At 54.1% G+C, this 27,163-nt stretch overlaps 1 protein-coding gene across 2 annotated transcripts; it reads right to left on the bottom strand.

Moving 5' to 3' along the window:
• On the bottom strand, positions 1-26,519 carry MYBL2 (MYB proto-oncogene like 2). Of its 2 annotated transcripts, XM_061437642.1 has the most exons (14): positions 26,267-26,514; positions 22,645-22,738; positions 18,709-18,780; positions 17,801-17,893; positions 17,439-17,659; positions 14,957-15,119; positions 10,612-10,899; positions 7,386-7,796; positions 6,836-6,975; positions 5,429-5,528; positions 3,986-4,099; positions 2,520-2,612; positions 1,106-1,255; positions 1-516 (listed from the first exon to the last, which is right to left on the bottom strand). In XM_061437642.1, the coding sequence occupies exons 1-14, from the start codon at positions 26,284-26,286 to the stop codon at positions 388-390; spliced, it is 2,088 nt and encodes a 695-aa protein (XP_061293626.1). In that variant the 5' UTR covers positions 26,287-26,514; the 3' UTR covers positions 1-387. The 2 variants fall into 2 exon arrangements, with proteins under 2 accessions (XP_061293626.1, XP_061293627.1); XM_061437643.1 differs by lacking the exons at positions 1-516; positions 1,106-1,255 and adding an exon at positions 6,243-6,438 and having other exon boundaries at positions 2,522-2,612; positions 26,267-26,519.
• Positions 26,520-27,163: the final 644 nt, after the last annotated feature.

Below are 27,163 nucleotides of genomic sequence, written 5' to 3'. Positions count from 1 at the left end.
TCCAGGAGAAAGACAACTTTTATTCTTTCAAGAAAATGCACCAACAAGTTGAAGGAAGGAGCACGCTGGCAAGGTAGGTCCCCTGTCCTAAACAGAGGTCTGAGATGAGGCCAGGCCTGACCAGGGCTCAGGACTGTGGCACTCAGGGAGGGCCAGGCCAGCTCAGAGGTGGGACTTTGTTCTGTTAGCACCAGGAACTGCCTGCAGCTGCAGCCGGGCTCGGAGACAGGACAGCAGGTGGGCCTGCCTGTCCCCCCCTGAGCAGTCTGGGAGGGGCTGGTGGCAGCAGGCTCCCTGCAGGCGGTCTGAGTGTGATTCTCACTCACAGCCCAGAATCGGCCCCCAGCCCCCTGTAAACATGAGAACGGGCTCGTGACTACCAAGCCCCTAAGACAAGATGAGGGTCCGAGACGTGTGGCTGGGCTTCAGGCGACCCAGGAGCTGCCGGGCTTTCTCCTGCATGAAGAGCTGGTCCCTGGTGCCCCCGCAGGCCACCGTCTTCCAGGCGCTGGTCATCTGGGAGGAGGAAAGGGGGTTACCATCAAGGCAGCGGCCAGGGCTCCTAGGGAAGCCTGGAGACCTGGTTGGGGAGGGGTGGGGACGTTTTCTATCATGCTCGCTGCCTGTAGAAGTCACAATCTGTGCTCACCGCACCTTCCTGGTGGACCTGGGGAGTTAGTGCCATCTCTAGGCATCCTCAGGGATAGAGCAAGGAGACTGACCAGAGCATGAGCCCCCACCCTCCCCTGTGCCCACCATGTGGACAGCACCCGCGGGAGGAAAAAAGCTATAACTCTGCAGGCTGGAGAGCAGCAGAGAGGGGCTGACACCTGCAGATGGCTGGGGAAACAGGCAGGGGATCCCTGCCTTCAAAGACAAAGTCACGGAGATCTGTCTTAATTACGAGTGAGACCACATCATGAAGGAGCGGCTTTGCGGAGCGGGATCCCTGGTACCCAGGTCCCCCGCGGGAGCGGCATCTGGACAGAGACGTGAAGCCCATGTTCATCAGTCAGCAGAGCCACTGGAGGGCATCAGGCAGAAGCCGGTGCAAGGCCCTGGGGTGTGGAGGGTGCGGAGCGAGGCCCCGAGGGGCAGCACTCACGGGGGCAGGGGTGGCAAAGTGGCCCCGGGGCTTCGGGGCTGCTGGCTTCTCGGGCTTGGCCTGCAGGAAGCCCTCGTTCAGCAGGCTGCTGTCCTCTCTGCTGCCCGATGGGGTGAGGCCCGAGGAGCCCGCTGCGAGGATGCTGGTTGGCTGAAAGCAAAACCAAGTCAGAGGCTCAGCGTTTTGCCACAGGCTTTCTGTGGGAGGGAGAACACAGAAGAGCAGGCACATCCCAGCACCACCACCTCCAGGAGATCTGGGCAGGAGGTGATACTTCTCTGAGCCTCAGCTTCCGCTTCATTTAAAGATGAAGTAGGAAAACAGCTGGCAAGTGCCTGTTTCAGAGCCTGGCACCTGATGAACACCCAGGAACCCGGGTTCCTTTTACATGAAGCTGGTTCTTCCCCATCTCAGGTGGAGATGAAGGTGTTCCGGCTTCTCCAGGGACCAGAAGCACCCATGGGGACACAGGTGCCTGAGTCAACCAGCACTCACGGGGGACCTAGTCAAGGCAGCCCCAGGCCTGGGCAGCCTCCCAGACAGGCCTTTACTCTCGAAACAGCCTGCTGGGCTCAGCGTCCTTGTTATAGGCAAGAACCTGAGGCACAGGCAGCTCAAGAGACGCCAGAGAGTAGGCCCTCCGCTCCACATCCTCTGCATTTAACCACTTGACCTGGTTTTTTTTCTTCCCGCTAGTTATTTCACTCGCCCAAGGGTCTGTCTGGAGGGCACCAAGTTTCCAGCCTGGCGTGGATGCCTCATTAGACGGAGCTTTCTCTGCCAGGACTTGAGAGTGGCAGGTGGTCCTGTAGGAGCTGCCAGGCAATTATCTGTCTCGTGGGCCTTTCCACAGCCCTCACTGTCTGCTACCAGCCACCAGTGAAAAACAAGCTCACCTCACTGCCTGTTGCAAGGGATCGACTGCCTGGCATGGTTTTTGGGGCCCAGGCTCTGTGGAAGCAGCAGCCCCCTCTGGAGGTTGGCCTGGGAATAGGGCAGCATCCATGCCAGGGTAGAGGTGCCCCGATCACCTGGCAGGGCCCCAAGGCACCTCATTGATCGTCTCCGGGGTCTTCCCTAGCAGTTCAATACAAGGGAAGGTGCTGGGGACTCAGAAAACACACATGCCCAACAAGTTCTAGCAATCAGCTCTTGCCAACCGAACCTTCTGTGAAGGACCAGAGCAGGGCCTCCTGGATCGACCAGTGGGGAATGCCCAGTGCCACCTGCCCCCTTCCTCCCCGCTGAGCCCGGCACAGGGAAGCCCCGCTGACTCCACCCCCAGGGCTCCCCAGGCTGAAGGGCTCCAGAGGCGCAGGCCCCCCAGGGAGACTCCATACTCTCAGCCTCCTGCAGCTGGATGGGGCGTAGGGGCTGGCCTCACAGGACGGCTTCTCTCCCAGACCCGACCAACCTTGGGCAGCGTGGACATCATCAGCTTCACGTCCTCATCCACAATGTCGAGAGCCAGGGACTTGCGAACTTTCTTAATGGGGCTTCGCCGCATCTGGGGGAGGTGGTGGTCAGGGCACACGCCTGAATTCCCGTCACCCCAGTGCCCGATGACCCTGGCCTCGGCTGCCCTGGGCCAGAGCCAAGCCCTGGTGCAGGGAGCCCTTGAGCAGGCCCGGCAGGAGAGGATCTTCTGGGGGAGCCGCGGGGCCCAGGACACTGGCCCCGTCGTAGACTCTGTCCCCAGGGCAGACTGTCCTGCCAGACGCTCACCAGGTATGGAGGATACCAATGCCACCTCCACCCAACCTCACCCCCAAGGGGACCAAGCGCAGCCCAAGTCTCTACCACACTAAACACTCACCCACACAGCCAAGTCACAACTGGAACACCCACCAGCCGGGGAGCTACACACAACCCCGTGGGACACAGGCTGTTATGGGCATGTCCAGCCCCCAAGCCCTGTGCCTCCTATAAGCAGATCAGGGGGCGGCTCCGACCCCAAGGAGGGCCTCTGAGACTGACACCTGTCCCCCAACTCAGCCCTGTGCCCCCAACAGGTGACACCCTGCTGGGAACCACCCTCAGACAGAGAGAGGCCGGGGAGGGCCCCAGTCACTCTGCCCACACACCCGGGGCCCAGCTGGAGGGTCCCCTCCCAGCCTTGCCGCCCACCCTCCCCACCCACCACCACTCTGGCCCACTCCCGCCTTCCCTTCTCCCTAGAGGAGAGCCCCTGGGAAGAAAGGGGCTTCAAAACAGGGGACACAGAGCCGCCTGCGGTCAGGAAACCACGTGGGCTGGGGGCGGGACGGGCTGTCCAGCGCAGCCCGGCCTCCGCACCCGGGCGTCGAGCAGTATCCCCACCCGCTCCCCACCTCACCTGAGCCGGCTGACCCCACCTCCTCACGCTGCACCAACATCCGGATGGTGAAATCCTCTTTGCCTTTTCTGTCCCCAAATGCTGCCTGTACTGAGTCACTGGGGGTGCCTGCCATTTCCGCCCACTGAACTCCAGGAGTGAGCCCTCTGGGTCTTAACCACCACTCTACACACCCCGCCTGGCCCAGAGCCCGCTTCAGGAGGGTCCAAACAACGCGGAATAACTGAGGCACCAGTTCAAGGGGACAGGGAAGGGTGGCAGGCAGCTGCGCCGGCCGGTTTCATGGACCCCCAGGCTACAGGAATGGACGGCCGCCCCTGCCCTGCTGCCCCCTGGTGCCTGTTCCCAAGCAGCCCCCTGCCCGCTGCCTGTTCCCCGGCCACCCCCCATCCCACTGCCTGTTCCCCGGCTGCCCCCCGCTCCCCTGTGCCTGTTCCCTGGCCGCCCCCCCACCCCGCTGCCTGTTCCCTGGCCGCCCCCGCCCCCCTGCCCCTAGTGCCTGTTCCCCAGCCCTGCCACCCGCAGTGCGTTCCCCAGCTGCTCACCCCGGCCTTCCTCTTCTGCTTCTCGGGCCTCACTTCATCCTCAATGATGAGCTCGATGCCAGCCTCGGAGCGCAGCACCTCCTTCAAGTCCTCCTCCAGGTGGGGGGTCTGGGGCTGCGGGTGGGGATGGCTAGGGTGAGGCTCCGCGCCCAGGCCAGAGGAGTCGCGCTGAGCCTGCTCATGGGGGCGGCGGGGCAGACCTGGCTGCACCTCTGCTGCCCTGGGTGATGCAGGAGGCGGCCTGGAGCCGGGACGCTGGCCTCACACACGGTGTTCATGGCCATTAACCGTCCTGCCTGGGACACTGGCCTCAGCTCCCTGAGGGCTGAGGGCACTCCACTTCATCACAGCCACCCTCACTCAGCCCGAGGAACCAGCTGGCATCCTCCACTGGGTACAAACGGAGGCTGAGAGCACGAGAGCCCAGCCCAGGGCCACACAGCTGTGAGCTTAGAACCTGGACGCACTCAGAGCCCAAACTCCTCCACGCCTTGGCCCCATGCTAACAGAGGTGTTGGTTCCACGTCCCTTTCTTGGGCCTGGGCGCTCAGGTGGCAGAGGCCAGCGGGTGTAGGGCACAGTGAACCCAGAGAAGTCACTCTAAAAGCCCCCGTGTACTTGAACTGTCGCTGCCAAGGTCGGACTTGCCCTCTTGGATGTCCCAAGAGCACACAGGCGTTTCAGTATCTGGGAGCTGAGTCCAAGTCAGGAAAGGGCCGGGCTGACTGTGCCTGGCCTGGGGCAACTCCACCAGCTCCAAGCGAGGATGGGGAGACCACGGTCCCCCACCTGTGCCCCACGTGGTGAGCCAGGAGGGGAGCTCACTGCAGGGATTCTTCTCCATGACCTGCCTTTCTCCCACCTGCGGCTGGGTTCTCAGAAACAGCCTGCTTCAGAAAACCCGGGGTGCCAGCCCTCTCTTTTGCCCTGGGGTAAAGCAGGATCTTTTCACGAACTAGGAGTTGGGGGAAAAGGGCCGTCCTCACACTGTGGGGAAAGCAACCCAGGAGATGTCTCCATACTGCCCAGCTGCCTCCAGCCCACCGATGGGCAGCTAGTCAACAGGCTTAGGTGTGACGAGCAATTCGCCACTTTCCTCAACCAGCTTGCAGCGCCCCCGTAAGTCCTTCTCCATCCCAACGCCTGCCCGCGTTCTGCCTGGTACAGCCACGAGCTGAGTATTCGGTCACTTTGGACGTCAGCCTCCACCAACCCCGGTTCCACCAGGACGCCGCCGTGGCTCCAGCACCAGCCAGGACCGCCCGCATGGTGGTTGCTCTGGAGACATCTGGCAAGCTGGTAACTCACTGTAACAGGGGGCCCTGTTTATCAAACTAGGGAATCGCAACTTCTCAGGGCAGTCGGGAGACGCTAATGGGATCTCAGAAGGACAGGGCGAGTGACCATAAACAGCTGGAGGACTGGCCCGGCCACACCACCTACCAGGGGCTTTAGTGGTCCGTACTTCTCGAGGGCGTTCTTGAACGGGGTGGGCGTGTGGGGAGTGTTGTCCATGGAGTACTTCTGATCTGGGGTTACAAACCTGCCAGGCATGGAGAAGGAGACTGGGCGATGGCACTGGGGGGCTCTGCCGTGGGCTGCCCCTGACTCCCATACCCCCAACTGACCTTTGGCCTCAGCGGCAGAAAGGCAGCCCCCAGACGTGGTCTCTTCCCATCCCATCTGCCCACCCGCCCACCCACCTGCCCATCTGCAAGGGGAGTTCCGGGGGCAGAGAGGAAGGGCCATCCTCAAAAATAGCAAAGAGCAGGAAGAGCCTGAGGGAGTCCAAGAGACCCGAATGGGTGGAAGAATGGCTGAAGATGTTGCCGTCACTAGGATTTTCCATAAAACCAGGCGGCCTGTGGCCAGACCGCAACCCCAGCGGGAGAAGAGGCAGGCGAGGAAGACGAGGGGCCAGGAAGACCACACCCCTCCCGGTCTCTCCGGAGAAGCAGCTACTCCATTTGCGGTGCCAGCTGTCTGTTTAAGAGCTTAGATTTGAAGACCAAGACTTTTACTTGACTGGAGAATCATTTCTCATGAAACCTATCTATGTTAAATTTTAGATCCATTGTTGAAAGACTGATTTCTGACCAAGGGATCCATACAGCTTATCTGAAATTACCTATCATTATGAGAACTAAAATTCCTGAGCAGATCCCTGAATTACAGCTTGACTCCTGAAATATAAATAGCAATGCTTCTCCCCCACCCAGCAAATGTAATGAGCTGAAGACCAGTTAAGCAACTCTACCTGGAATTCAAGAGTCATGATGATACAAGGAAGAAAACTTATTGTGAAAGCACCTCCACAGAAGCAGGGAAGCCACCTGTACAGGCCTGAAGGTGGAACACAGCCGTCCCTCCTGAGCACCAGAAAATGGAGAGAACTGGGGGGCCTTGTGTCCTTCCCGCAGAGCTGCTCAAGCACAATGGATCTGCACTCGGAACTTACAGAAATGATGCAAACATTACATTTTTCATGGCAAGGTGGACTCTCCACATTTCTAATCTCTGAATTTAGAAAACCATCAAATAAAAAAAATAAAAAAGAGGAATTCCTTGGTGGCCAGTGGTTAGGACTCTGCACTTTGCAGAGGGCACAGGTTTAATCCCTGGTTGGGGACTATGTTCCCGCAAGCCATGTGGCCAAAAGAACAAAATAAGAAAAAAAAAAAAAAAAAAGAATTAAAACAAAAATGAAGCCCCAGACTACACTGATGAAGGAGGTGTGATGACCAGGAGGAGGCTGCCTTCATGAAACAAGAGTCCCAGGTGTTTTCCCAAGGCGTCCCTCGCCCAGGGAGCCGGTCTCTGCTGGGGGTGCAGGGGCAGGCCCGCACTCACGCAGCGTGTTTCTGGTGCAGGGGCGTCTTGTCCCGGTGCAGCGGCGTGGTGACCACCACCTTCTGGCTGCACACAGGGGTGGATGTCAGCGAAGGGCTCTCCAGTTCCAGTGTGTCCTGTTTATTCCAGAAGTTCAAAAACTGCCAGGAAGACAAAGGAAACCAGACGAGGCGATGAGCTCAGGGCCGGAGAGCAAAGGCCAGGACAGATACGCAAGTCCATGTGGACCCTTGGCTTGGCGTCGCCCAATCCTCCCTTTACCAGCCTGACGGGAGGTCCATCTCCCACCCCCATGTGCTGCTGGCCGTGAACTTAAGGCAAAGCAAGCTGGCTGTCTGAGGGCAGCTTCTTTTCAGAAGGAAAAAAAAAAAGTAGCTCTGAAATGGTCTTCCCAAGCTTCATGAGGGCAGGGCCAGACCTGGTTTGGGGTCCCATGTCCCCAGCACTGGGCACACGGCCTTGCACACAGCAGACACCCAGAGGATGGCCTGTACTGGGCAGGGGGGCCGACACCCACCCCCAGTGAGCAGTCGGGGTGGGGTGCACACACCTGGGAGGGAGAGAAGGGCAGGGTCTTGACGGGGGTGCTCTTCGGGGTGAGGCTGTTGCAGGAGTCCAGGAAGGACAGGCTGGCGCTGTTCTCCGTGACGGGGGACAGGGCGACACGCCGCTTCCTCTGCCGCTTGAGCACAGAGGGCGGTGTGCCCATACCCGAGCCCCCCACGTCAGTGCTGGGGGAGATGGGGATCAGCTCGCCCCGGCTGCTGCGGCTCAGGTCGGAGATGGTGTGGCCATCGAGGCGGTACTCGGTCACGCTGGGCGCGGCAGCAGCAGCCGGCCGGGGCGGCGCGGGCTGCTGCTGCCAGGCTTGGGGCTGCCCCGGGCTGCCCACGAGGCTGCCCTCGGCTGACGGCTCCTCGGGGAGGTCAAACTTACTCAGGTCACACCACGCGTCAGGGTCCTGCCCGGAGACGGGGGTGGGGTTAGGAGTAACTGGCTTTCCCAGTGGTCGATAAACCACAGGGCTCATGTGCCACTGGAAAATATCAGAGCGTCAAGGATGATCCCACAGGGACCCCCTGGCGGCCCCATGGTTAAAACTCCACGCTTCCACTGCAGGGGCCACAGGTTCGATCCCTGGTCAGGGAACCAAGATCCCACATGCCATGCGGCACAACCAACAACAAAAAAACCCGATTCCACAGCCCAGGAACAATCACCCGTAACTCTTCCTTGCCTTTCCTCAAAGATTCTTCTATGTCTGCATATCTGTATTTGTAAACATAACTGAAATCCTATCATGCACACGGCTGCTTGCTGTTATTAAAAAAAAAAAAATGTGCTAAGCATTTTTAAGATACACAAAAAGCACCAAGAAAAATACAAAGAAAATTCATATGCCCATCAAGAAGCCTAAGAAATAAAACCTTACCACTAAAGCTCCAGGTCTATCTGGCAAACCTCTGCCTGTAGGTAGGAAACCACTGCCAAAATTAAGTACTGATCATCTTTACGCATTTCTTTATCAATTAACACGTGTCCCTAAATAGTTAGTATTTTCAATGTTCCTAACTTTAATACAAATAATTTCTATTTTGCTTCTTTTTCCATTTAAAATTTCTGTAGAGCTGGAACAATGCAGGCACCTCATTCTATTCCCAAAGTTTAGTGTTTACCATCAGTAGACTTTAGTTGTTGTTATAGCAAAAACATTAACTTTTATAATAATTCTTTACAGCCAAAAACTGTTCTATCATTTGAATATATGTTACTCAGTCCCCTTCTGTTGGACATTTGGGTTCTTCCTCTTAATTCTTAAAGATTAAAAACAGATGTTCTTTATGAACATCTTGGACATAAACCTTCTGTTTCTTGACAGACACCTGGAAGTGAAGACCTGGGCCCAAGGCCATGAGCAGGATGAAGGGTCTCCATCTGCCAGGCACGTTCCCAGACAGGAGGCAGCCCTGGGCTCCATGAGCCTGTACATCACGGCACCTCACTGGGTGCTTCAGCTAAATTGTGTCCACCCTCTAGCCACCCTGCTGAGGGAGTATGACCCTCTCCCTCTCAACCCAAGGCAGCAAACTCAGAGAGGGTAAGGTCACTAAGTCCCCAGAGTAATTCTGGGAGGAACGCTTAGGTCCTTTCTGCCTTTGTCCAGTTAATGACAACCTAGCCCTAGGGCTTCTGGAGACAAAAGTCTCCACTTTGGTCCCTGGGCATCTGGCCCTGAATGGACATGGACCCCAGTGGTGATTTCTGGTCCCTAGGGCTCGCAGGAGCCTGGCAAGTTCATTCCTGAAGGTGGAGGGCAGCTCAGGGAAGTGCTGACTCCAGGGCCACCTCCCAGCATGGAACGCCAACCTTTCAGGGGCCCCTGGAATTCACGGCATCCAACAGGCCCGAGCACACGCGCCGAGGACTGGCCTGGGGGACGGATGGCAGTGTTTCTGCAGCTACTCTGACCACCCATTAGTCACTGAAGGTCATCGTGGAGACAGCCCAAGCTCAGCACTCACCAGCTGTGTCACTCTGGATAAGCCTCCTAACCTGTCTGAGTTGAGCTGAGTCCACCACCCAACCCCCTTCACAGGCTGTTAAAGGACCGAGAGCTCAGACAGGCAGGAAGTAGCGAGCCTGGCGCGTGGCAGGCGCGTAGGGTTAGAAACCAGCCTCCCAGAAGGAGCCCCAGGACCGGGATGTGACAGGTGCCTGAGAGGAGTCTGAGGATGGCCCGAGGTAAGCCGGTGAGGCTCCAGCAGGGCGGGCAGCGCTCTCAGCTGGCCCTCGGTGGCCCCGGGCGGTCTGCTGAACAGACTGCCACACACAGCTAACTCTGAGATCCATTCTGGTAGAGGAGACACCAGAGATCCTGCCACTGTGGCAAGAGGGGAAACCCAGAGCCAGAGGGTCTGAGCAGGAAGCCCCCTGAGACCGACTTCACAGTCTAAGCCCTCACTGGGCAGGCCACTGGGCACGATGGTTAAGACCTCAGCACCTTACTCGCTGTACCTTGGGTACACTATCTGATCTCTCTGAGCCTCATCTACAAAAACACAGAAAAGACACCCCTCCCAAGATACCATGTGGACCACACGTGAAGCCCACAGCCTGACATTTAGCAGATGTTCAATGAACAGCATCATTATTCTCAGCTAATAAGAGGAAGCCTAAGTGGGAAGGCTTGTGTGGGCACTGCCCACTGAACCCCTCTGCCCCCCAGTCACCAGCCTCTTGCCCACCACCTCCTGAAATCCACTCCACACCTCAGGCCTGGCGGACAGAGCTGTGAAGTCACACCAAGAAGCACAGCCCCCCCCAGAGCCCCTCCCCAAGGGGCATAGCCCACAGCCAGTGTGGCTCAGGGGCGGCTCTCCCTGAGTAACCAGGACATACACACCGCCGCAGCCCCAAACCCCCACCCTTCCCGGAGTCCTCTCCAGGAAACCCGACCGTCAGCGCTACCATGAACACCAGTGCTCTGCAGTGCTGCTGTGGACTCCACACCCTCCCCATCCCCCAAGGACTCTGTCCCTCACTTCCGCTGGGGAGCATGCCCTACCACCCCGGGCTTTACGAGTGAGTCAGGAGCTCCCTGAAGACAGGGATGTCAGCCACTCTCTTGGGGCTGCCAGGCCCTGGCCAGGCGCTCAGCATTGGCTCAGCCACGTCAGCAAGACGATAAGCAGACAGAAGGACGTCTGTCTAGGGGGACAAGTGCTCCCTGACAGGGGTGCTCAGGGCCCACTGGGAAGTCCCGTGACCAACATTACCGACTCGATCAAGTCCAGGGCTTCTGAGAGGCCGGACTCTACAGCCGGGATGAGGAGGTTGGCAGCCTCCACCACCCACTTGTAGGGCAGGCTGGTCTCTGGCGAGGAGCCTTCCTGGTCTTCACGCTTGGGGAAGTCCTCCAAGGGCTCTGGGGTCCGCACTCCATCCGGCTCCACGGGGACGGGCTCCTGCTCCTGGGCGGGGGCAGCTGCTGTGACCTCCTCCTCGCTGCTCTCCTCTTCCTTCAGGGCAGGGAATGCCGGGGGCCAGCTGGTCACGACACTTCCCTGGGGACACAGGGCATGCAGTTTGGGTTTCCCATTATGAGATACAAACTGTGTCATGTTTCAGCAAAAATGTACCACCTGAACCTTTTCGGAAGCCTATCAACCTTAGCACTTGGTAAGGAAACTCAAGTGAACCCAAACTGAAAGACGGTCTACAACACAACTAAGCAGAGACATCACTTTTCCAACAAAAGTCCGCTTAGTCAAAAACTATAGTTTTTCCAGCAGTCAGGTATGGATGTGAGAGTTGGACCATAAAGAAGGCTGAGTGCTGAAGAATTGATGCTTTTGAACTGTGGAGTTAGAGAAGACTCTTGGGAGTCCTCTGGACAGCAAGGAGATCATACTAGTCAATCCTAAAGGAAAGCAACCCTGAATTTTCATTGGAAGGACTGATAGAGAAGCTGAAGCTCCAATACTTTGCCCACCTGATGCGAAGAGACAATTCACTGATGCTGGGGAAGACTGAGGGCAAGAAGAGAAGAGGGCGGCAGAGGATGAGATGGTTGGATGGCATCACCGACTCAACAGACATGAACTTGAGCAAATTCTGGGATAGTGAAGGGCAGGGAAGCCTGGCGTGCTACAGTCCATGGGGGTGTAGATTCAGATACAACTTAGCAGCTCAACAACAACAAAGCCTAACCTTGTACTTCAAAAGTATCAGTACCATGAAAGGCTAAAGGGAATGAAAGAGACAGGACAAAACAGTGTCTAATCCTTGACTGGATCATGGGCAGGAAAAAAATGGAATCTGGATGGAAGATTAGTTAAAATTCCAAGTAGTTAAATTCCAAGTGTGTACTGAAGGTACACTGGTGAATGTCCTTATTCTTAGGAAATACAACTCAGGTATTAAGGGATGAAAGGCACAATGTATGGAACCGACTCTCACATAGCTCAGGTTGAAAAATATATATGCACATAGAGAAAGATAAAGCAAATCTGCCCAATGTTAAAAATTAATGAACCCAGTAAAGGGTACAGGAGAGCACTCTTCTTGCAACTTTTTTGTATGTTTAGTATTATTTCAAAACGAAGGTTTGAAAAAGGAATGGATACTAATTTTGTGACAGGAAAAGAAAAAAGAAATAGAGGAAGATCGTTTGTGGCAATAGCTCTCCTGGCAGAATCTGGAAACAAGCTTTGACATGTTGACCTGACAGCCCGAGGAGCCTTGAACACAGCACACATGAGGCTCCAGTGGCTAAGACTACACTCCCAACGCAGGGGCAGAAGTTCAATTCCTGGTTGGGGAACTAAGATCTTACAGGCTGCACAGTGTGGCTAAAATAGAATAAATAAAATAAAATATTAATTAAAAAAAGAGAAAATGGTCAACCTCACTAGTAAAAGAAATGTAAGTGAAGCAATGGTACTGCACAATTGCTCATAAAACTGGCAAAGACATTCTGTAAAATCTTAGCCAGCTGTGACCCAGTGTGGGAAAACAGGCAGCTCCACTTACTGCTACAGCAGAATGACATTGCCCTTTGAGTGGGAATTTGGCAATGCCTTATGAAAATTTGCTTCCCTTGTGGCTCAGCTGGTAAAGAATCCACTTGTAATGCAGGAGACTTGAGTTCAATCCCTGGGTTGGGAAGATCCCCTGGAGAAAGGAGAGGCTACCCACTGCAGTATTCTGGTCTGGAGAAGTCCACGGACTGTATAGTCCATGGGGTTGCAAAGAGTCGGACACGGTTGAGTGACTTTCACTTTTCACTTTATGAAAATTTCAAACGTCTACACTGTTCGACTAAGCATTCCACACACATAAAAAGGCACATGTACAAGGAATGTGAACAATGATGTTCACTGCAGCATACATGGTGACAAGACGCTCATCGATACAAGATATGACAGGTGGCATGACAGACTCAAGAATGAGGCAAAGGTCTGTACACATATGACGACAGGGGAAGATATAAGGGGGAAAAGATGTTTGTAAAACTGGTGGTTTAGTTGCTAAGTTATGTCCGATTCTGTGACCCCATGGGCTGGAGTTCACCAGGCTCCTTTGTTCATGGGATTTCCCAGGCAAGAATATTGGAGTGGGTTGCCATTTCCTCCTCCAGGGGTACCTCCTGACCCAGGGATCAAACCTACATTTCCTATGTCTTCTGTATTGCAGGTAGATTCTTTATCCACCGAGCCATCAGGGAAGCCCATTTGTAAGACACCAAGGAGATCCAACCAGTCCATCCTAAAGGAAATTAGTCCTGAATATTCAATGCAAGGACTGATGCTGAAGCTGAAACTCCAATACTTTGGCCACCGGATGCGAAGTACTGACTCATTTGAAAAGACCCTGATGCTGGGAAAGACTGAGGCAGAAGGAGAAGGGGATGACAGAGGATGAGATGGTTGGATGGTATCACTGACTCAATGGACATGAGTTTGAATAAGCTCCGGGAGCTGGTGATGGACAGGGAAGCCTGGTGTGCTGCAGTCCATGGGGTTGCAAAGAATTGGACAGGACTGAGCAACTGAACTAAACTGAAGGTCTAATCTTACACAAAACACCCCCTGATGTTTTGTGTCTGAGGGGCTGGCCCTACTGGCCCAAGGGGGTGCCTAGACCTGGATCTGGACCTCACAGGTCCAGCCTCAGCCATTCCTCTCCACTGTCATTTTAATGATTCTATTGTGCTGGTAATTTATTTAACTAAAGTTAACATCCGACTTTTTGTTGTTAGAAACAACTTTAATGACTGTCTTTGTAGCTAAAATCACTGCTCATTTGCTCACTTCTTTCTTAAGAAGTTCCTTGAGGTAGGTAGACACATTCTTTAAAAACTTGAATGCATTTTGTTAGACTGCCTGCCAGAAAATGCTCACCTTTTTCTGTGTGTATGGGATTTACCTCACTGGACAATGCTTGCAATTGTAAATTTTTTCTGTGCTTCAAAAATAATACAATGATCATTGTAGGGTTAGAAACAAGCCTCTAAGGCGCAAGGCTGAGCCTATAAATCCCAACTTCTAGAGAGAACGGATATACTGTTTAATGCATATGCCAACATTTACTACCAAGGCAGGAGAAGAAGGGGGCAACAGAGGATCAGACAGTTGGATGGCATCACTGACACGATGGATATGACCCTGAGTAAACTCCAGGAGTTGGTGATGGACAGGGAGGCCTGGCGTGCTGCAGTCCATGGGGTCGCAAAGAGTTGGACACGACTGAGCAACCGAACTGAACCGAAACTTTAATTTTTTTAAAAAGTGTGCCCTAGGGTGTAGGATGTGAAAGTCACTTAGTCATGTCCAACTCTTTGCGACCCCACAGATCACACAGTCCATGGAATTCTCCAGGCCAGAACACTGAAGTGGGTAGCCTTTCTCCAGGGGATCTTCCCAACCCAGGGATCCAACCCAGGTCTCCCGCACTGCAGGCAGATTCTTTACCAGCTGAGCCACAAGGGATGTGAGATGTTAACAATTATAAAAGTGATACCGTATGATTTCATTTATATGACTTTTTAGAAAATTACAGATTAAAAAATCTGATGAAAGGTGCCAGGGACTAAGGATGGGAGATTCTGGGCTGAAAGGGGCACAGGAGCCTGGGGGTGATGGGGACATTCTGCATTCTGACTGTGGTGGTGGCGACATGACCTGGTGGTTTCGGTCCTGACCTCCACAGGAAACGATGAATTTTACTGTGATTGCACCCTTGACACATCTGATAGTACACATATGTTTTTACCATGAAAAAGCTGGAGAGAGTAACGGGTGGGAAGGAAGCCATTGATGACGAGAAGGAGGCTGAAGACCTCCCCGCCTGACCCTCCCTGACGCTGGCTTCTGCATCCTCTATCTGTGGGGAGGTGAGTGCCAAGCGTGGACACAGGTGTCACAGGGAAAAGGCCCTCATGAGAGACATGTGGCCACACAGACCCTCCTGCAGGATCAAAGAACAGCCGAAGGAATGGGTGAAAAGGGAGGAGCAGGTGTTGGTGGGATAGCATCGGATATACGTGAAAACAAGCTGACCCACCCAAGCGCCCCAAGCGCAGTGGCCAAGCCCTCCCAAGCTCCACTCCCCACTGCTCACCTGGCCTTCCGAGGAGGGGGCACTCTGGCGGCCGTCCTTGTCCTCCAGCTCCAGCAGCAAGTACATGGAGGGCCTGCTGTCTCTGGGCTCACTCAGGAAGCCTCCCGTGTCCACCTTCCTCTTGATAGTGGAGTTCCAGTGATTCTTCACAGCATTGTCCGTCCTGCAGGGGCCAACGGGACCTTTGACCCCAGCCCGGTGGCCCGCGCCCCACCGGGTGCATAATTAGCCTCCCTAAGCTCAGCTCCGGCTTCTGTCAAGGAGGGTTCAACCTGAGGACCTCTAAGGGCTCTCAGCTCTAAGATGAAGTCTGACATGCCTGTGGCCTGGCATGATTTACAGAGTATTTCCACACAGCTTTTCGAAGTAAGCAAACATCTTATTCAGCTGACAGGATAAAAATCCTAACACTGAAGTGTTCTGGCAACACTCAGTCCCTTCCCAGCTCACTGGGCATCTGTAGAAACTGGAAGCAAGCTGCTGGCTGCTGGCCCTGGTCCTCAAACACGAGCCCTGATCACCTCCCATAGATAGAAAACGGCCAGAGAGGGCAGAGCAAGAGGACACAGGGTCCCCTGCTGACCACTCTGAGCCTTGGCTTTTTAATCTGGAGAATCAGATCACTTCCTCCTCCATCACTTGTTAAAGATTAAAGAGGAAACACGTATAGTCGCTTAAGTCAGAGCAGTGACACGTAGAAGCAGGGAGGGCAGCGCAGCGGTACAGGAGCGCAGGAGGTGGGGACGGAGAGAGGCCGGTGGGTGCGCGGTAGAGAAGGACAGAGCAGCAGAGAAGCAGGAGTGGAGAGCAGCACAAGGCACAGAGCAGCACGGACTGTGGAAGCACACATCGGTGTCGCGTGAGCAGCCCCAGTGCACACGGGTCACAGCAGTGCACAAGCGTGGACAGAGACAGTGCCTTCTTTGGGGCTCTGAGCTGAGCGCTTTTCCACCAGAATAACAGTTTGACTAAGCCACCAGTCTCAGAGGCGGGTCTGGGCACTACGGGGAGGTGGCCAGGGACTCACCATGGTCGGGAAGGACAGACCAACCTTCCCCGAGTAAACAACATTCCCCATCAAAAACCAAAGGATGAGAGCGAGCTGGCTACACAGTGGGCACAAGGCAGGGGGGCATCCAGGCTCCGTGTCTGTGGGTGGGAGGAGAGCTGCTGCTAAGTCGCTTCAGTCGTGTCCGACTCTGTGCGACCCCATAGACGGCAGCCCCCCTGGCTCCCCCGTCCCTGGGATTCTCCAGGCAAGAACACTGGAGTGGGCTGCCATTTTTAGTGCAAAGCCCGACGGGTGAGCGAGGGTGACTGCGGATCAAGGTGAAGCTGGTGGCATCGGCCAGGTCAGGCTGGCCACACGGGGAAGAGTCTCCAATCCAAGGGTTAGAGGAAGCACCAAAAAGGATTAACACACTTAGGTCTGACTTTGGAAACAGATGATTTCAGACTCCAGGGAAAACAGGCCATCTGGTATTCTATCTCCTTTCCCTCTGAGCCATTTACCATGGCACCACAATGCCATCGTAAAGAAAAGATTAAAAATAAAGCAAAGTAAAAATGCACATGGACAGGGCTAGTGATTAGGATGCAGCACTCCTAAGGCAGGGGGCATGGGTTTAATTCCTGGTCAGGGAACGATGATCTCGCATGCTATACGGGGTGGTCAACACACACACACACACACTAAAGTATACAGACAAGAGAGCAGGGGAGACGGTAGTGGTGAATAAGAGATTTTTATGGTTTCCAGAAGATGGAAAGGAATTGTGGGAAACAACTCGGGAGACTGGAGTTGACCCTGGAAGATCTGGCAAGATTGCAGCCCAAGTCCCAAGTTGTTCCAGTTCTCCCTGCAGAACCCCAAGAGGCCCAGTTCTTGGAGCGGCCAGGCCCAGTGAAGAGTAGAGTGAAAACAGAGCAGTGCTTTGGACATCCAGATCCTGGCCCTGATCTCACAGGCAGGAGGAAAGAGACGTATTCTCTTTTATAAAAAAAAAGACCAGGCAACCCAGGTCTCAGGTGTCACCAGTGGTAAAGAACTTGCCTGCCAATGCAGGAGATCCAAGAGACATGGGTTTGATCCCTGGGTCGGGAAGATCCCCTGGAGGAGGGCATGGCAGCCCACTCCAGTATTCTTGCCTAGAGAATTCCATGGACAGAGAAACATGGTGGGCTACAGTCCATGGGCTCGTAAAGAGTCAGGACAGGACTTAAGCAACTTAGCACGCATGCAACCATGGCCAGGGCACGAAGCCAAAAGTGGGACCAGATGAGAACCTGCGCAGTAAACAGGAGGCCCCCAGGCCCGCCCCACCCCGCTCCAGTCTCCCAGTAGCCAGGTCCCTGCACCGCCCGAGGCAAGAATCTGAAGGACTCTTCTTCTGGGGAAAGTGAACAACGCCAGAGAAATCGGACTAGGCCTTGAACATCCCCACGATGCCCTGACCGGCCCCGGCCGCAGCGGGCGGCTCACCTCCCCGGCAGCATCTTGGCAATCTCGGCCCAGCGATTGCCCAGCACCTTGTGGGCCTCGCAGATGATGCGGTCCTCCTCCTCCGTCCAACAGGACTTCTTCACCTCGGGGTTGAGGTGGTTGTGCCAGCGCTCACGGCACTGCTTGCCCAGCCGGCCCTTCAGGTGCTTGGCAATCAGCGTCCACTGCTTCGTGCCGTACTTCTTGACCAGCTCGATGACCTTGGGGTAAAGACGCCGTGAGGCCAGCAGGACCCTCTCCACCCCGTTTCCCACCCTAGCACCCACCAGTGGGATGTCCCCTGACCCCTTCCCCGGGGTGCGTGAATGCCACGGTGCGGCAGGCCCAGGCCCAGGCGTTACCTTCTGGTCCTCCTCTTTGGTCCATGGCCCTTTGACGAGGTCTGGATTCAAGACCCTCAGCCACCGGTACTGGCACTGCTGGTCAGTGCGGTTCTGGGAAGAGGACAGGCTTCCTTGAGAACTCCTGGCCTACAGCCCTGCCTCGTTCCCAGAACCACCACACACTACACACCCACGGGCCAGGACACTGTGCTTCCCTTTGCTACAAGCGGGCCTGGATGGAAGCAGGCAAACTCAGAACCCTGTGCAGGGCCACTGCACACAACCGCCCTGTGCCAGCCTGCGGGCTACATCAGGGATTCTCGCTTGCTTCCGAGAGGGGCTACTTCCCTGAAGGTTTCAGACCCTGTAGAGGACAGGGAGTGAGGAATGCGGCCATTCACTCCTGGTCCCCGAGCTGCCCGATGAGCCAGGAAAGCCAACAGCAGCTCCTGACACATCCCCTCCCTGTCGGCCACCTGCAGAGCTGGGGGTGGGGGACCCTAGGGGGACCCGCATCACCAGGAGGCTCTAGATGCTGGACAGGGTGGCTCCGGTCAGCTCTGTGGGGGCCTCACCATGAAGCCTGCTCAAGTATCGTTTCCTCTCAGGTTCAGTTTCATGGTTGAGAAATCGAGCAGCAACTCGTCAATGACTTGCAGGAAGAAATGCAAATATGCCACTGATGTGACGCATGATGATGGAGCCTAAGGCCCCCAGGCACCCAGAGGCTGCCACGTGGGGACACTTACATCGGGTGCCCCTGATTTCAGTTTGGGTAGAAAGGGCCTCAGGAGGCTGGAAGGTTGTTTTGTTGGGAGAGCTGGGGGGGCGCTTGGTAAGGAATTCGCCTTTCTTCTCCCTGATACCAAGTCTCTCCTCCCAGGCCCCCTGTCTGGGGGAGCGGGCGGCAGAGGGGCTGCACTCACGGGAAAGTGGCTGGCCAGGAACTTCCAGTCTTGCTGTCCAAACTGCTTCACCAGGGCCCTCAGCTGCTCGTCCTGCCAAAGCCAGGAAGACAGAGGGCTCAGCTCACACATGTGCAGAAGGTGGCTGCTCTGGACCGAGACCCACCCTCCCTCCAACAAAGGGAGCAGCCTCCTTCATCCAGTCACGTTACGAAGTGATCATCTAACTACGCACCAGGTATGCCAGCATCAGAGCTGCTCAACTTTTGGGGACTTAAAGTCTAGAGGGAAGCACCCGCTAATCAAAGGCTCCTGCAAACAAAAGGAGGGCCACTCTGTGCTGCACGGACGGAGAAATGGACAGTGAGGCCTATGGGGGATCCAAGGGACAGGCTCCAACGAACTCTAGTGAGGCTAGGCTGCAGGAAGCAGGAGAGAAGGAGGCAAGAGGATTTGGGGGTGGGGGCGGTGGGGACCAGACCACGCGCAGGGTTGACTCGGGCCTCTGCATCATGCAAAGCCACCGATGCACTGAAGCATCACCACTGACAGGTGGTCACAGTCCAACGTGCTTGTTGTGAACTTCACTTTGGCGGCTGCAGGAGAAAGGGCTGCAGGAGGGCAGAAGGGAGGATAGGAGGCCATTACAGGCATCCAGGCCACAGTGACCCAGCCCTGGAGACAGGGAAACGTGGGCACTTGGAAGGGAAAAACAGTATTTGTTAGAATATTCTCCTGAACATAAACTCGTTCTCTTGAATATAAACTATTGATTCACGCAACAACATTAAAATCACAGTATCATTAGGATGAGAGAAAAAAGTCAGACATAAGAAGAGTACACATTGCTTAATTCTGTGCAGAGGAACTTCTAGAAAAGGTAAACTAAGCTATAGGGACAAAAAGATCGTCGGTGGTGTTCGTGGTCAGGGTTGGTTGGGGGGTGGGAGAAAAGAGCAGCAGGGAGCAAGAGATGCCTGGGGCGATGGAAGCGCCCTGCAGGGTGGTGTGCTCCGAGTTTCCCGGCAGCACATCCACTGAAACTCACTGGATGGTACGTCAACAGTTGTATCTGATTGTGTGTAAAATATTCCTCCAGCAAACTGACCGTTTTTACCCCCTGCAACTTGTAGGTTCTCAGTTCCCCGATCAGGGATTGAACCGAGCAAGGCCCTCACATTGAAAGTTTGGGGTCCTAACCACTAGATGGCCAGGGAATCCCCCAAACTTATTTTTTAAAACTTTATATATATAAATAAAATGTAGTATTATCCATACAGTGGAATATTATTCAGCCTTAAAACAAGGAAATTCTGTTACAAGCTACAACATGGATGAACCTTGAGGACATTATGCTAAGCAAAATAAGCCAGACACAAAAGGACAAAGACAGTCTAAGCCCACTCATATGAAGAATCGAAAGTAGTCAAAAATAAAAACCAGGACTTCTCTGGTGGTCCAGTGGCTAAGACTTTGTGCTCCCGATGCAGGGGGCCTGAGTTCAATCCCTGATCAGGAAACTAGATTCCAAATGCTGCCACTAATGATCCTGCATGTGGCACCTAAAAACTGACCCCAAGTGCTACAGCGAAGACCAGTGCAGCCAAACAAAAAAAGAAACCAAAAGCAGCAAGTCAAATAAGGTGGTTGCCAAGGGCTGGGGGGAGGGGATGGGGAAAATTAGTGTTTCATGATTCAGCTTTTTTTTTTTTTGCAAGATGACAGTTCCAAAGATCTGCTGCACAGTGAGAATACACTTCATGTACTCAACTTACACTTAAAAACAGTTACAATGGTTTAATATTAGGTGTTTTTTCACTCTCTCTCTCCTGGGCAGGAAAAAAAAAAAGGCCACCAGACATCCAGACCCTCAGCTGCAGCTTGGCCACCACCCAGTACCAGCTGGACAAAGTCCCCATAAATCCTATTGCAGGGCCAGCCCACGTCCACACAGTCAGCTCCGGACACCATGCCCTCCTTTGCTGCCCATCCCATCTGGTCAGGCCAACCCCTGCCTTCTGCCCATGTCCCCTGGGTCCATCTGCAGCACCACCATCCTCCCTGACAACCAGGGTGGACAATTTCCCCCCTCTCCAAGTCCTCCTGGACCCCATGGGCCCCTCCACCTGTCAACTCCTACCTGCACTGCCCTCGTCCCGCCACAACCATCTTCTATCTGAACGAATCAGCGCCTTTCCCTGCTTGCTCAGCCTCAGGCTGCCCCCAGATCTCTTATCCACCCCACATCCAGTAGACCAGCTCCCTGAAGCCGGGCTATGGTCACATCATTCATCTGCTTTAAAAATCGTCACTGGATCCTCTCTGCCAGCTGAGCAAGCCTGTCTCTGAGCCCAACCTTCAGGGCCTTCCTGCTTGGACCCTGTTCCATCTTTCCGTCTAAATCAACCTTTTCAGAAACTCTTCAAGGACCCTTCCCTCCAGGCACACCAGGGCCCTTCTACTTGCCTTTTCCCACCTACAACCCCTTTCCTGTTCTGACTCACCCACCACTTTGCATATTTCCCTGATCACTGAATTTCCAAATCCTCACCCATGAAACGTTCCTTAACCTCTCAGACAACAGTAAACTCAACTTCTAAAGGCATTTAAGACAATGACTGGCACCTCTTAGGTCCAGGAGGCTTAGTGTAAGACAGGAGACACCATGGTGGGCATAAAGAACATCGGTCCTGCCAGCACCATGATGGCCACAGCATGTCCACAGGACTTGCATGGTCTTATTTCTCCATCCCAGGCAGAGAGATGCTCTGGGGTAGGGACCCCATCTTGTCTGGTCTCCTAAGACCACAAGAGCAGAATATAGTCCCTGGTTTACAGTGGGATGAACAGAAAAGGCTGGCCTAGCACTCCTGTAAAGAAACATCTTTTATGATTTAAGAGTGTTTCATAACTCAAACAGTAAGTTAAGAGGGGGTGGGGGGGAGAGACTCACACCTAAACACATCTAGGCAAACAGAGGTAGAATAAAAAGATAAGGCCAATAGGCGTTTGACATGGTACAGTCAAGTTACAAAAAGACCTGACAGTCAACTAAACATATACCTACCCCATGAGCATCCCTAAGCATCCCGCCCAGAGAAATGAAACATAATCCTCAAAAATGCTTAGGCAAGAATGTTCACAGCAGCTCGAGCCACAATAGGCAAATTCTGTAAACAGCGAAAATGCCCACCAACAAGTGAAACATACCGTGGTCTATCCAAACAATGGAATACTATTCAGCAAGAAAAAATGAACAAAGTACTCAATCATGCAACATTACGTGGAACAAAAGAAGCCAGAAAGAAAAGGAGTACAGCTCTATGAATTCATTTACAGTAGAGAGCAGGCAAAAAGATCAAACAGAGACACTGACTGGATGGGCCACTGCCCGGAGCTGGGAAAGATGAACCACAAAGGGAACTTCCAGGGATAATCAAGATGGCACTTATGTAAGTAACACACACTTATTAGAAGTGATGGAACTGTCCACTTTTAAAAGGTGCATTTGACTACATATATATATATATATATACACACACACACACACATACACACTCCATAAACACTATTAAAGAATAAAAAGAAAATCAATTCAGAGCTTGGTATTACAGACACAATACATTTATTATTTTTTTAAATGATAATAAAGTAGGGGTTGGCAGATTTGGCTAAACCTCCCAGCAGTTACAGGACAAGCAGCACAATTAAAGTTCAGGATACAGAACACACCAGCTTCCCAGAGACACATCCCTCCCAGAGTCCTCAATACTGAGAGGGTCCAGGAATGCTCTAAGAAGCATCAGAGAGAAACAGAGGGCCCACTGGCTTGTTCACCAGTGCCTCCCCTTCATCATACTGGTCGGGGCAGACACACCCCAGGTTCAGTTCTGTCTGCCCCCCGCCCCACACTGCCATCACTTCCATCCCCCGCAACTGCCCCTCAGTGTCACTCACCTCCTCCTGGGTCCATTTGACCTTGCACTTGCTGTCTCTCTGCTCTGGCACGTCTGAATCTGTGTCCTGGTAGTGCAGCTCATCCAGCTCCTCACTGCAGGGAAAAAAGCCAAAGGTCAAGGACATGCGTCTCTAAGGGCTGCCACCCGATGGACGGACAGTGTGGACAGAGGCCAGTGACCTCGAGGGAAAGGTTTCAGGGAAGCGGGCTTCTACTGTAGGCAAAAATGTAGGTACTTCCACCCTCCCCCTTTCTAAAAAGTTTTTGATGAAATGGGGTTACGGGGATTTCCCTGGTGGTCCAGTGTCTAAGATTCTGAGCTCCCAATGCAGGGGGCCCAGGTTCGGTCCCTTGTCAGGGAACTAAATCCCACATGTGGCAACTAAGACCAACCACAGCCAAGGAAATAAATTAAAATAAATATTAAAAGAAGAAATAGAGTTATGGTCTATTTTTTTCTTTATTCTTGTCTTTTCACTAACACCCTTATGACTTCAAAAGCTACAAGAAAAAAGATTTCACCAAGAATATTAGGATATTCAACACCAGATACCCATTTCATGTTTCCTTTTCAGTAACAAAACTTTAACTTGCATGGGTATTTTAAGGATTAAAGCCAAAGATGTATGTAATCATTACGCACCAGGATTTTAAGAAAGATTGGTTATCTGAGAAAACCATTTAAAATACATTATCTCAGGAACTTCCTTGGTTGTCCAGTGGCTAAGGCTCCATGTTCCCAATGCAGTGAGTCTGGTTGGAGCCCTGGTCAGGGAACTAGATCTCACATACTCCAAGTGAGAGTTCTAGAGATTTCGCGTGCCACAACCAAGACCCAGGATAGCCAAATAAATATATATTAAAAAAGAAAATATATTACCTCAGTAACTATGTGCATTTTTGCATACCCCTTCTCAATCCTTGCCTTCACACAGGCCTAATTTATGGAGCAAAAAAATCAGAGTACAAGCAACTTTGAATTCTCAATGTTTTTATTTTCTAATAAGTAATTTTCCAAGTCACTCCAAAATCTTCCTATTTGCATGGTTTAATGTTAACAAAAATGAAGATGACGCTATCCACACCCAGGGATGTCGGGGACTCACTGGAGCACCCTCCCAACTCAGGTGGACCTGTCAGGGATATTCCTCATTCATGCATTTTTACGTAGGAAAAGTCTGAGTCTCCAAGCACAGGTCAGGTATCAAAAGAAGGAAGAGGACGTCCTTCTGCAGCCACACTCCTTTCCCCTTCTCAGCATCTCCCTAGTCACTCCCACATTCCCTATAGCACCTTGGAAATCCTCCTGTCTCATAACAGAGGCCCTTAGGTTGCAAATGAATATCTCCTTGACAACCGGGACAGAGGTCACCTCCACCTCTGTATCTGCCTTTGGAGGATGGCACCAAAATGCCTTAAGAAATGTTTGCTCTGGAAATGGCCAGATTTGGAATGAATGACTAATAAACATGCAAAGCTGCTGCCTCTTAGTTGATCAGAGAATGCTAACATAAGTCAACTTTTAGAATGAGGTAAGGAAGGGACAGATGCTATCTAAACCCAGCAACACCAGTCACGGGAGCTGGAATTCAACCTTGTCTCATCATTCCCAACCCAATCCATGGAGTACTCCACCATCTCAAAACAGGAGGAAAAAATGCTACAAGATACTAATAACAGAAAGAAGCTGGCTTTAACATCAACTGACCCTGGCCTCTGTTCTAACAGAAACTATCTTTGGTTCTCTGACATCCAGCTTCTAACAGAAGCTCAGCAAATGTTCCTTCAAGGACAAAGTGATTTCTGTGTGAACACTCTCTGGAGCTCCAATACTCTATTTAATGGGGACAGTACTTCAGACGGCTGGGACAATTCCGTGAGGTTTAATATATTTATATCACCATCACGGTAATGATTGTCTACTTCACATGCATTCTCATTATTCCCATTTAATAGATGTGAAAACTGAGCTCCCTGGTGGCACTAGCAATAAAGAACCCGCCTGCCAATGCAGGAGACATAAAAGACACAGGTTCAATCCCTGGGTCAGGCAGATCCCCTGGAGGGCGTGGCAACCCACTCTAGTATTCTTGCCTGGAAAATCTCATGGACAGAGGAATCTGGCAGGCTACAGCCCATAAGGTTGCAAAGAGTCAGACACAACTGAAGTGACTTAGCACGCACACACAAAGCTCACAGGGGTTAACCTGCACCTGCAGGTCCTCATCTGATAATCCCAGCAGCAAAAGCAGAGGCTAAGTCAGTAGTGGCAACCACGTGGAGGTCTCACACACCCTTTCTATGCCCTTCCATGTGCTGGGCTCCGCTCCAGTTGGGGTGAGTCAGAAGCTGAGCAGGAAGTAGGGCACTGGTGCAGAAGAGAGTTACAGCAAGTGGCCATGAATTAAACTGAATGCTGTGGGGTTCCAGGGTGCAGAACCCATCCCTCACTGGGAGCTGGGATTCCTCCACTGAGCCCCAGGGCATAGATGGTAGAAGACCTGGGGGCTGTCAGGGGCTTTGGGTTTGTTGCCTGGAGTGAACACTTCATGAACCAGAAATTCAGGGCCTGACCAGCGCCTGCCCAGAAAATAACTCCTGGGAATTGGAGTTGCCCTGAGAAACCATGGCCTGAGGAAGACACACCCTGTGCCTGATGACTGCCCCGGGATCAGATGTTTCCTTGCTGAGAAGCCTGTGAAGGGAGCCACCACCTGAAGCGGGATTTCAGGCTATCTGGGATGGATACATGAATCCTAGGAGGGAACAGGTCAGAACCCCTTGTGGTTCTGTACTGTGACTCCCAGACTGGTTGAAAAGCCTAGAACTCAGACACTGAAGGAACAGGTGTAAGACAGGGACATGGAACCCACAGACCTGATTTCTGGCTTGTCTCTGCCACTCTGGGGGGATAAGTAAAATGGAGACTGCAGTTCTTGCCTCCGCCCCAGGGGTTGCTGCCACAGATCAGTCTCTCTTCCCCTAGCATTCAACCCCAGCTGCCCCAACCCCCGCATGTAGAACAGGAAGAAGGTCTCCGGAGCGAGACCGACCTAAGGCCCCGAGCCCAGGTGGTGGGGGACCAAAAAGTCCCTCCCGGCCCCAGCAGCCCTCCTAGGTCAGGGGAGAGAGCCGGGAGTGCTCCGTGCTTCCCCGAACGCTAAGAAATGCCCACCGGCAAAGCCAGACCCCCAAAAGGTTCGAAAGACAAGCGTTCCAGGCTTTGGCCTCCCACCCACCGCGACTCCGAAAATCATTTTTCTTCTCCAGGGGTCGCCTTCCTCCCCGGTAAAGGCCCTTCCAGCTGACACCACCGTCCCACCCCCACCCCGCAATTAGGCGGGAGACAAAATGACATCATACAAGGCTTGGCCCGGGCCCCAGGAGACCCGCCCGCCCCAGCTCCGAGGCCCAGCAGGCCCGGGGGTGCCAAGTGAGGGGCTCCCGGGAGCCCCCCGGCTTCGCGCGCACCGGGACACCTGAGTTTTCCGCCGACCCCAACCGCGCCCGGCCGGGCTCGGAAGGGCCTCGGCGAGGGTGGCGGTGGGGGCAGGGGTCAGGGCTGAGGAGGATGGCGCCTGGGGAGGGGGGAAGGGCCCTCCGCCGGCCGGCTCCGCTCACCCGCGCGTCCGCCGCGACATCCCCCCGGCCCGGGCCGCGCCGCGCTCGCCCGCCCGCCGGCCGAGCCCGGAGCGGGAGCCGGGCCGGGGTCAGCGTGCGAGCTGCTCTGGCCGCTCCGGGCCCCGGGGCCGCGTGGCGAGTCGTCAGCGTGACCGCAGGTCCGGCCGCTGCTCACGGAGACTGCGACCGCCGCCGGCGCTCGCAGAAACACTTTTCTATCTCCCGCCAAGCGCGTCGGCGCCGCCCGGGCCAGGCGCGCGGGCGGGCTGGTGCGCGGGGGCGGGGCCAGCGGGAGGGCCGTGCTCGGGGCGGGGCCTGCGCGGGGCGGGGCCTGCGGGCCCGAGGGCACCGCCCCGAAGCTCCCAGGGCAGGGAGCTTAGTGGGCGCGGCGTTGACCCCGCCACCCGGTGACTGAGGAATGGCCCCAAGAGCCTTGGGGCAGGCCTGGAAGAGGGAAGACTGAGAAAAGGGAATGAGCCGCAAGGGTGGGAGAGTGAGGCCGGGTGAGACTGCCTGTGCAAAGAGCCCGGCGCTAGTTCAAGCAGCTCCTGTGTCCCTACACCCACCCCCCCCCCACCCCAAAGCGGCCTCCTCACCTACACCTAGGCCAGGGCTGAGACTTGGAACTCACTCCCTTCTTCCTTTCCAGCCTCGAACTCAAGTGGTTCCAGCTCCTCATCTGGACTCCTGGCAGCCCAAAGCAAGCCTCCTAAACAGCAAACCTGATGTTGCCTCTCCAGAACTTAAAATCTCTGTCCTCTCCCTCAGGGTAAAATATTCTGCAATCAGGTTAACAGCACTCTGCTAGATCACCACCCCGCCCCTAGCGAGAGGAAACTCTTCAGCCTCCTGGCCGTTGCTGGGGCGGATACACATCTCACCTGTCCCACCGGAACT

This window comes from Bos javanicus, chromosome 13 (genome assembly GCF_032452875.1).
Source record: "Bos javanicus breed banteng chromosome 13, ARS-OSU_banteng_1.0, whole genome shotgun sequence".
Classification (NCBI taxonomy): Eukaryota; Metazoa; Chordata; class Mammalia; order Artiodactyla; family Bovidae; genus Bos; species Bos javanicus.
The sequence above is the reverse complement of the archived record's forward strand: the minus strand, read 5'-3'. Positions and strand labels throughout refer to the sequence as shown.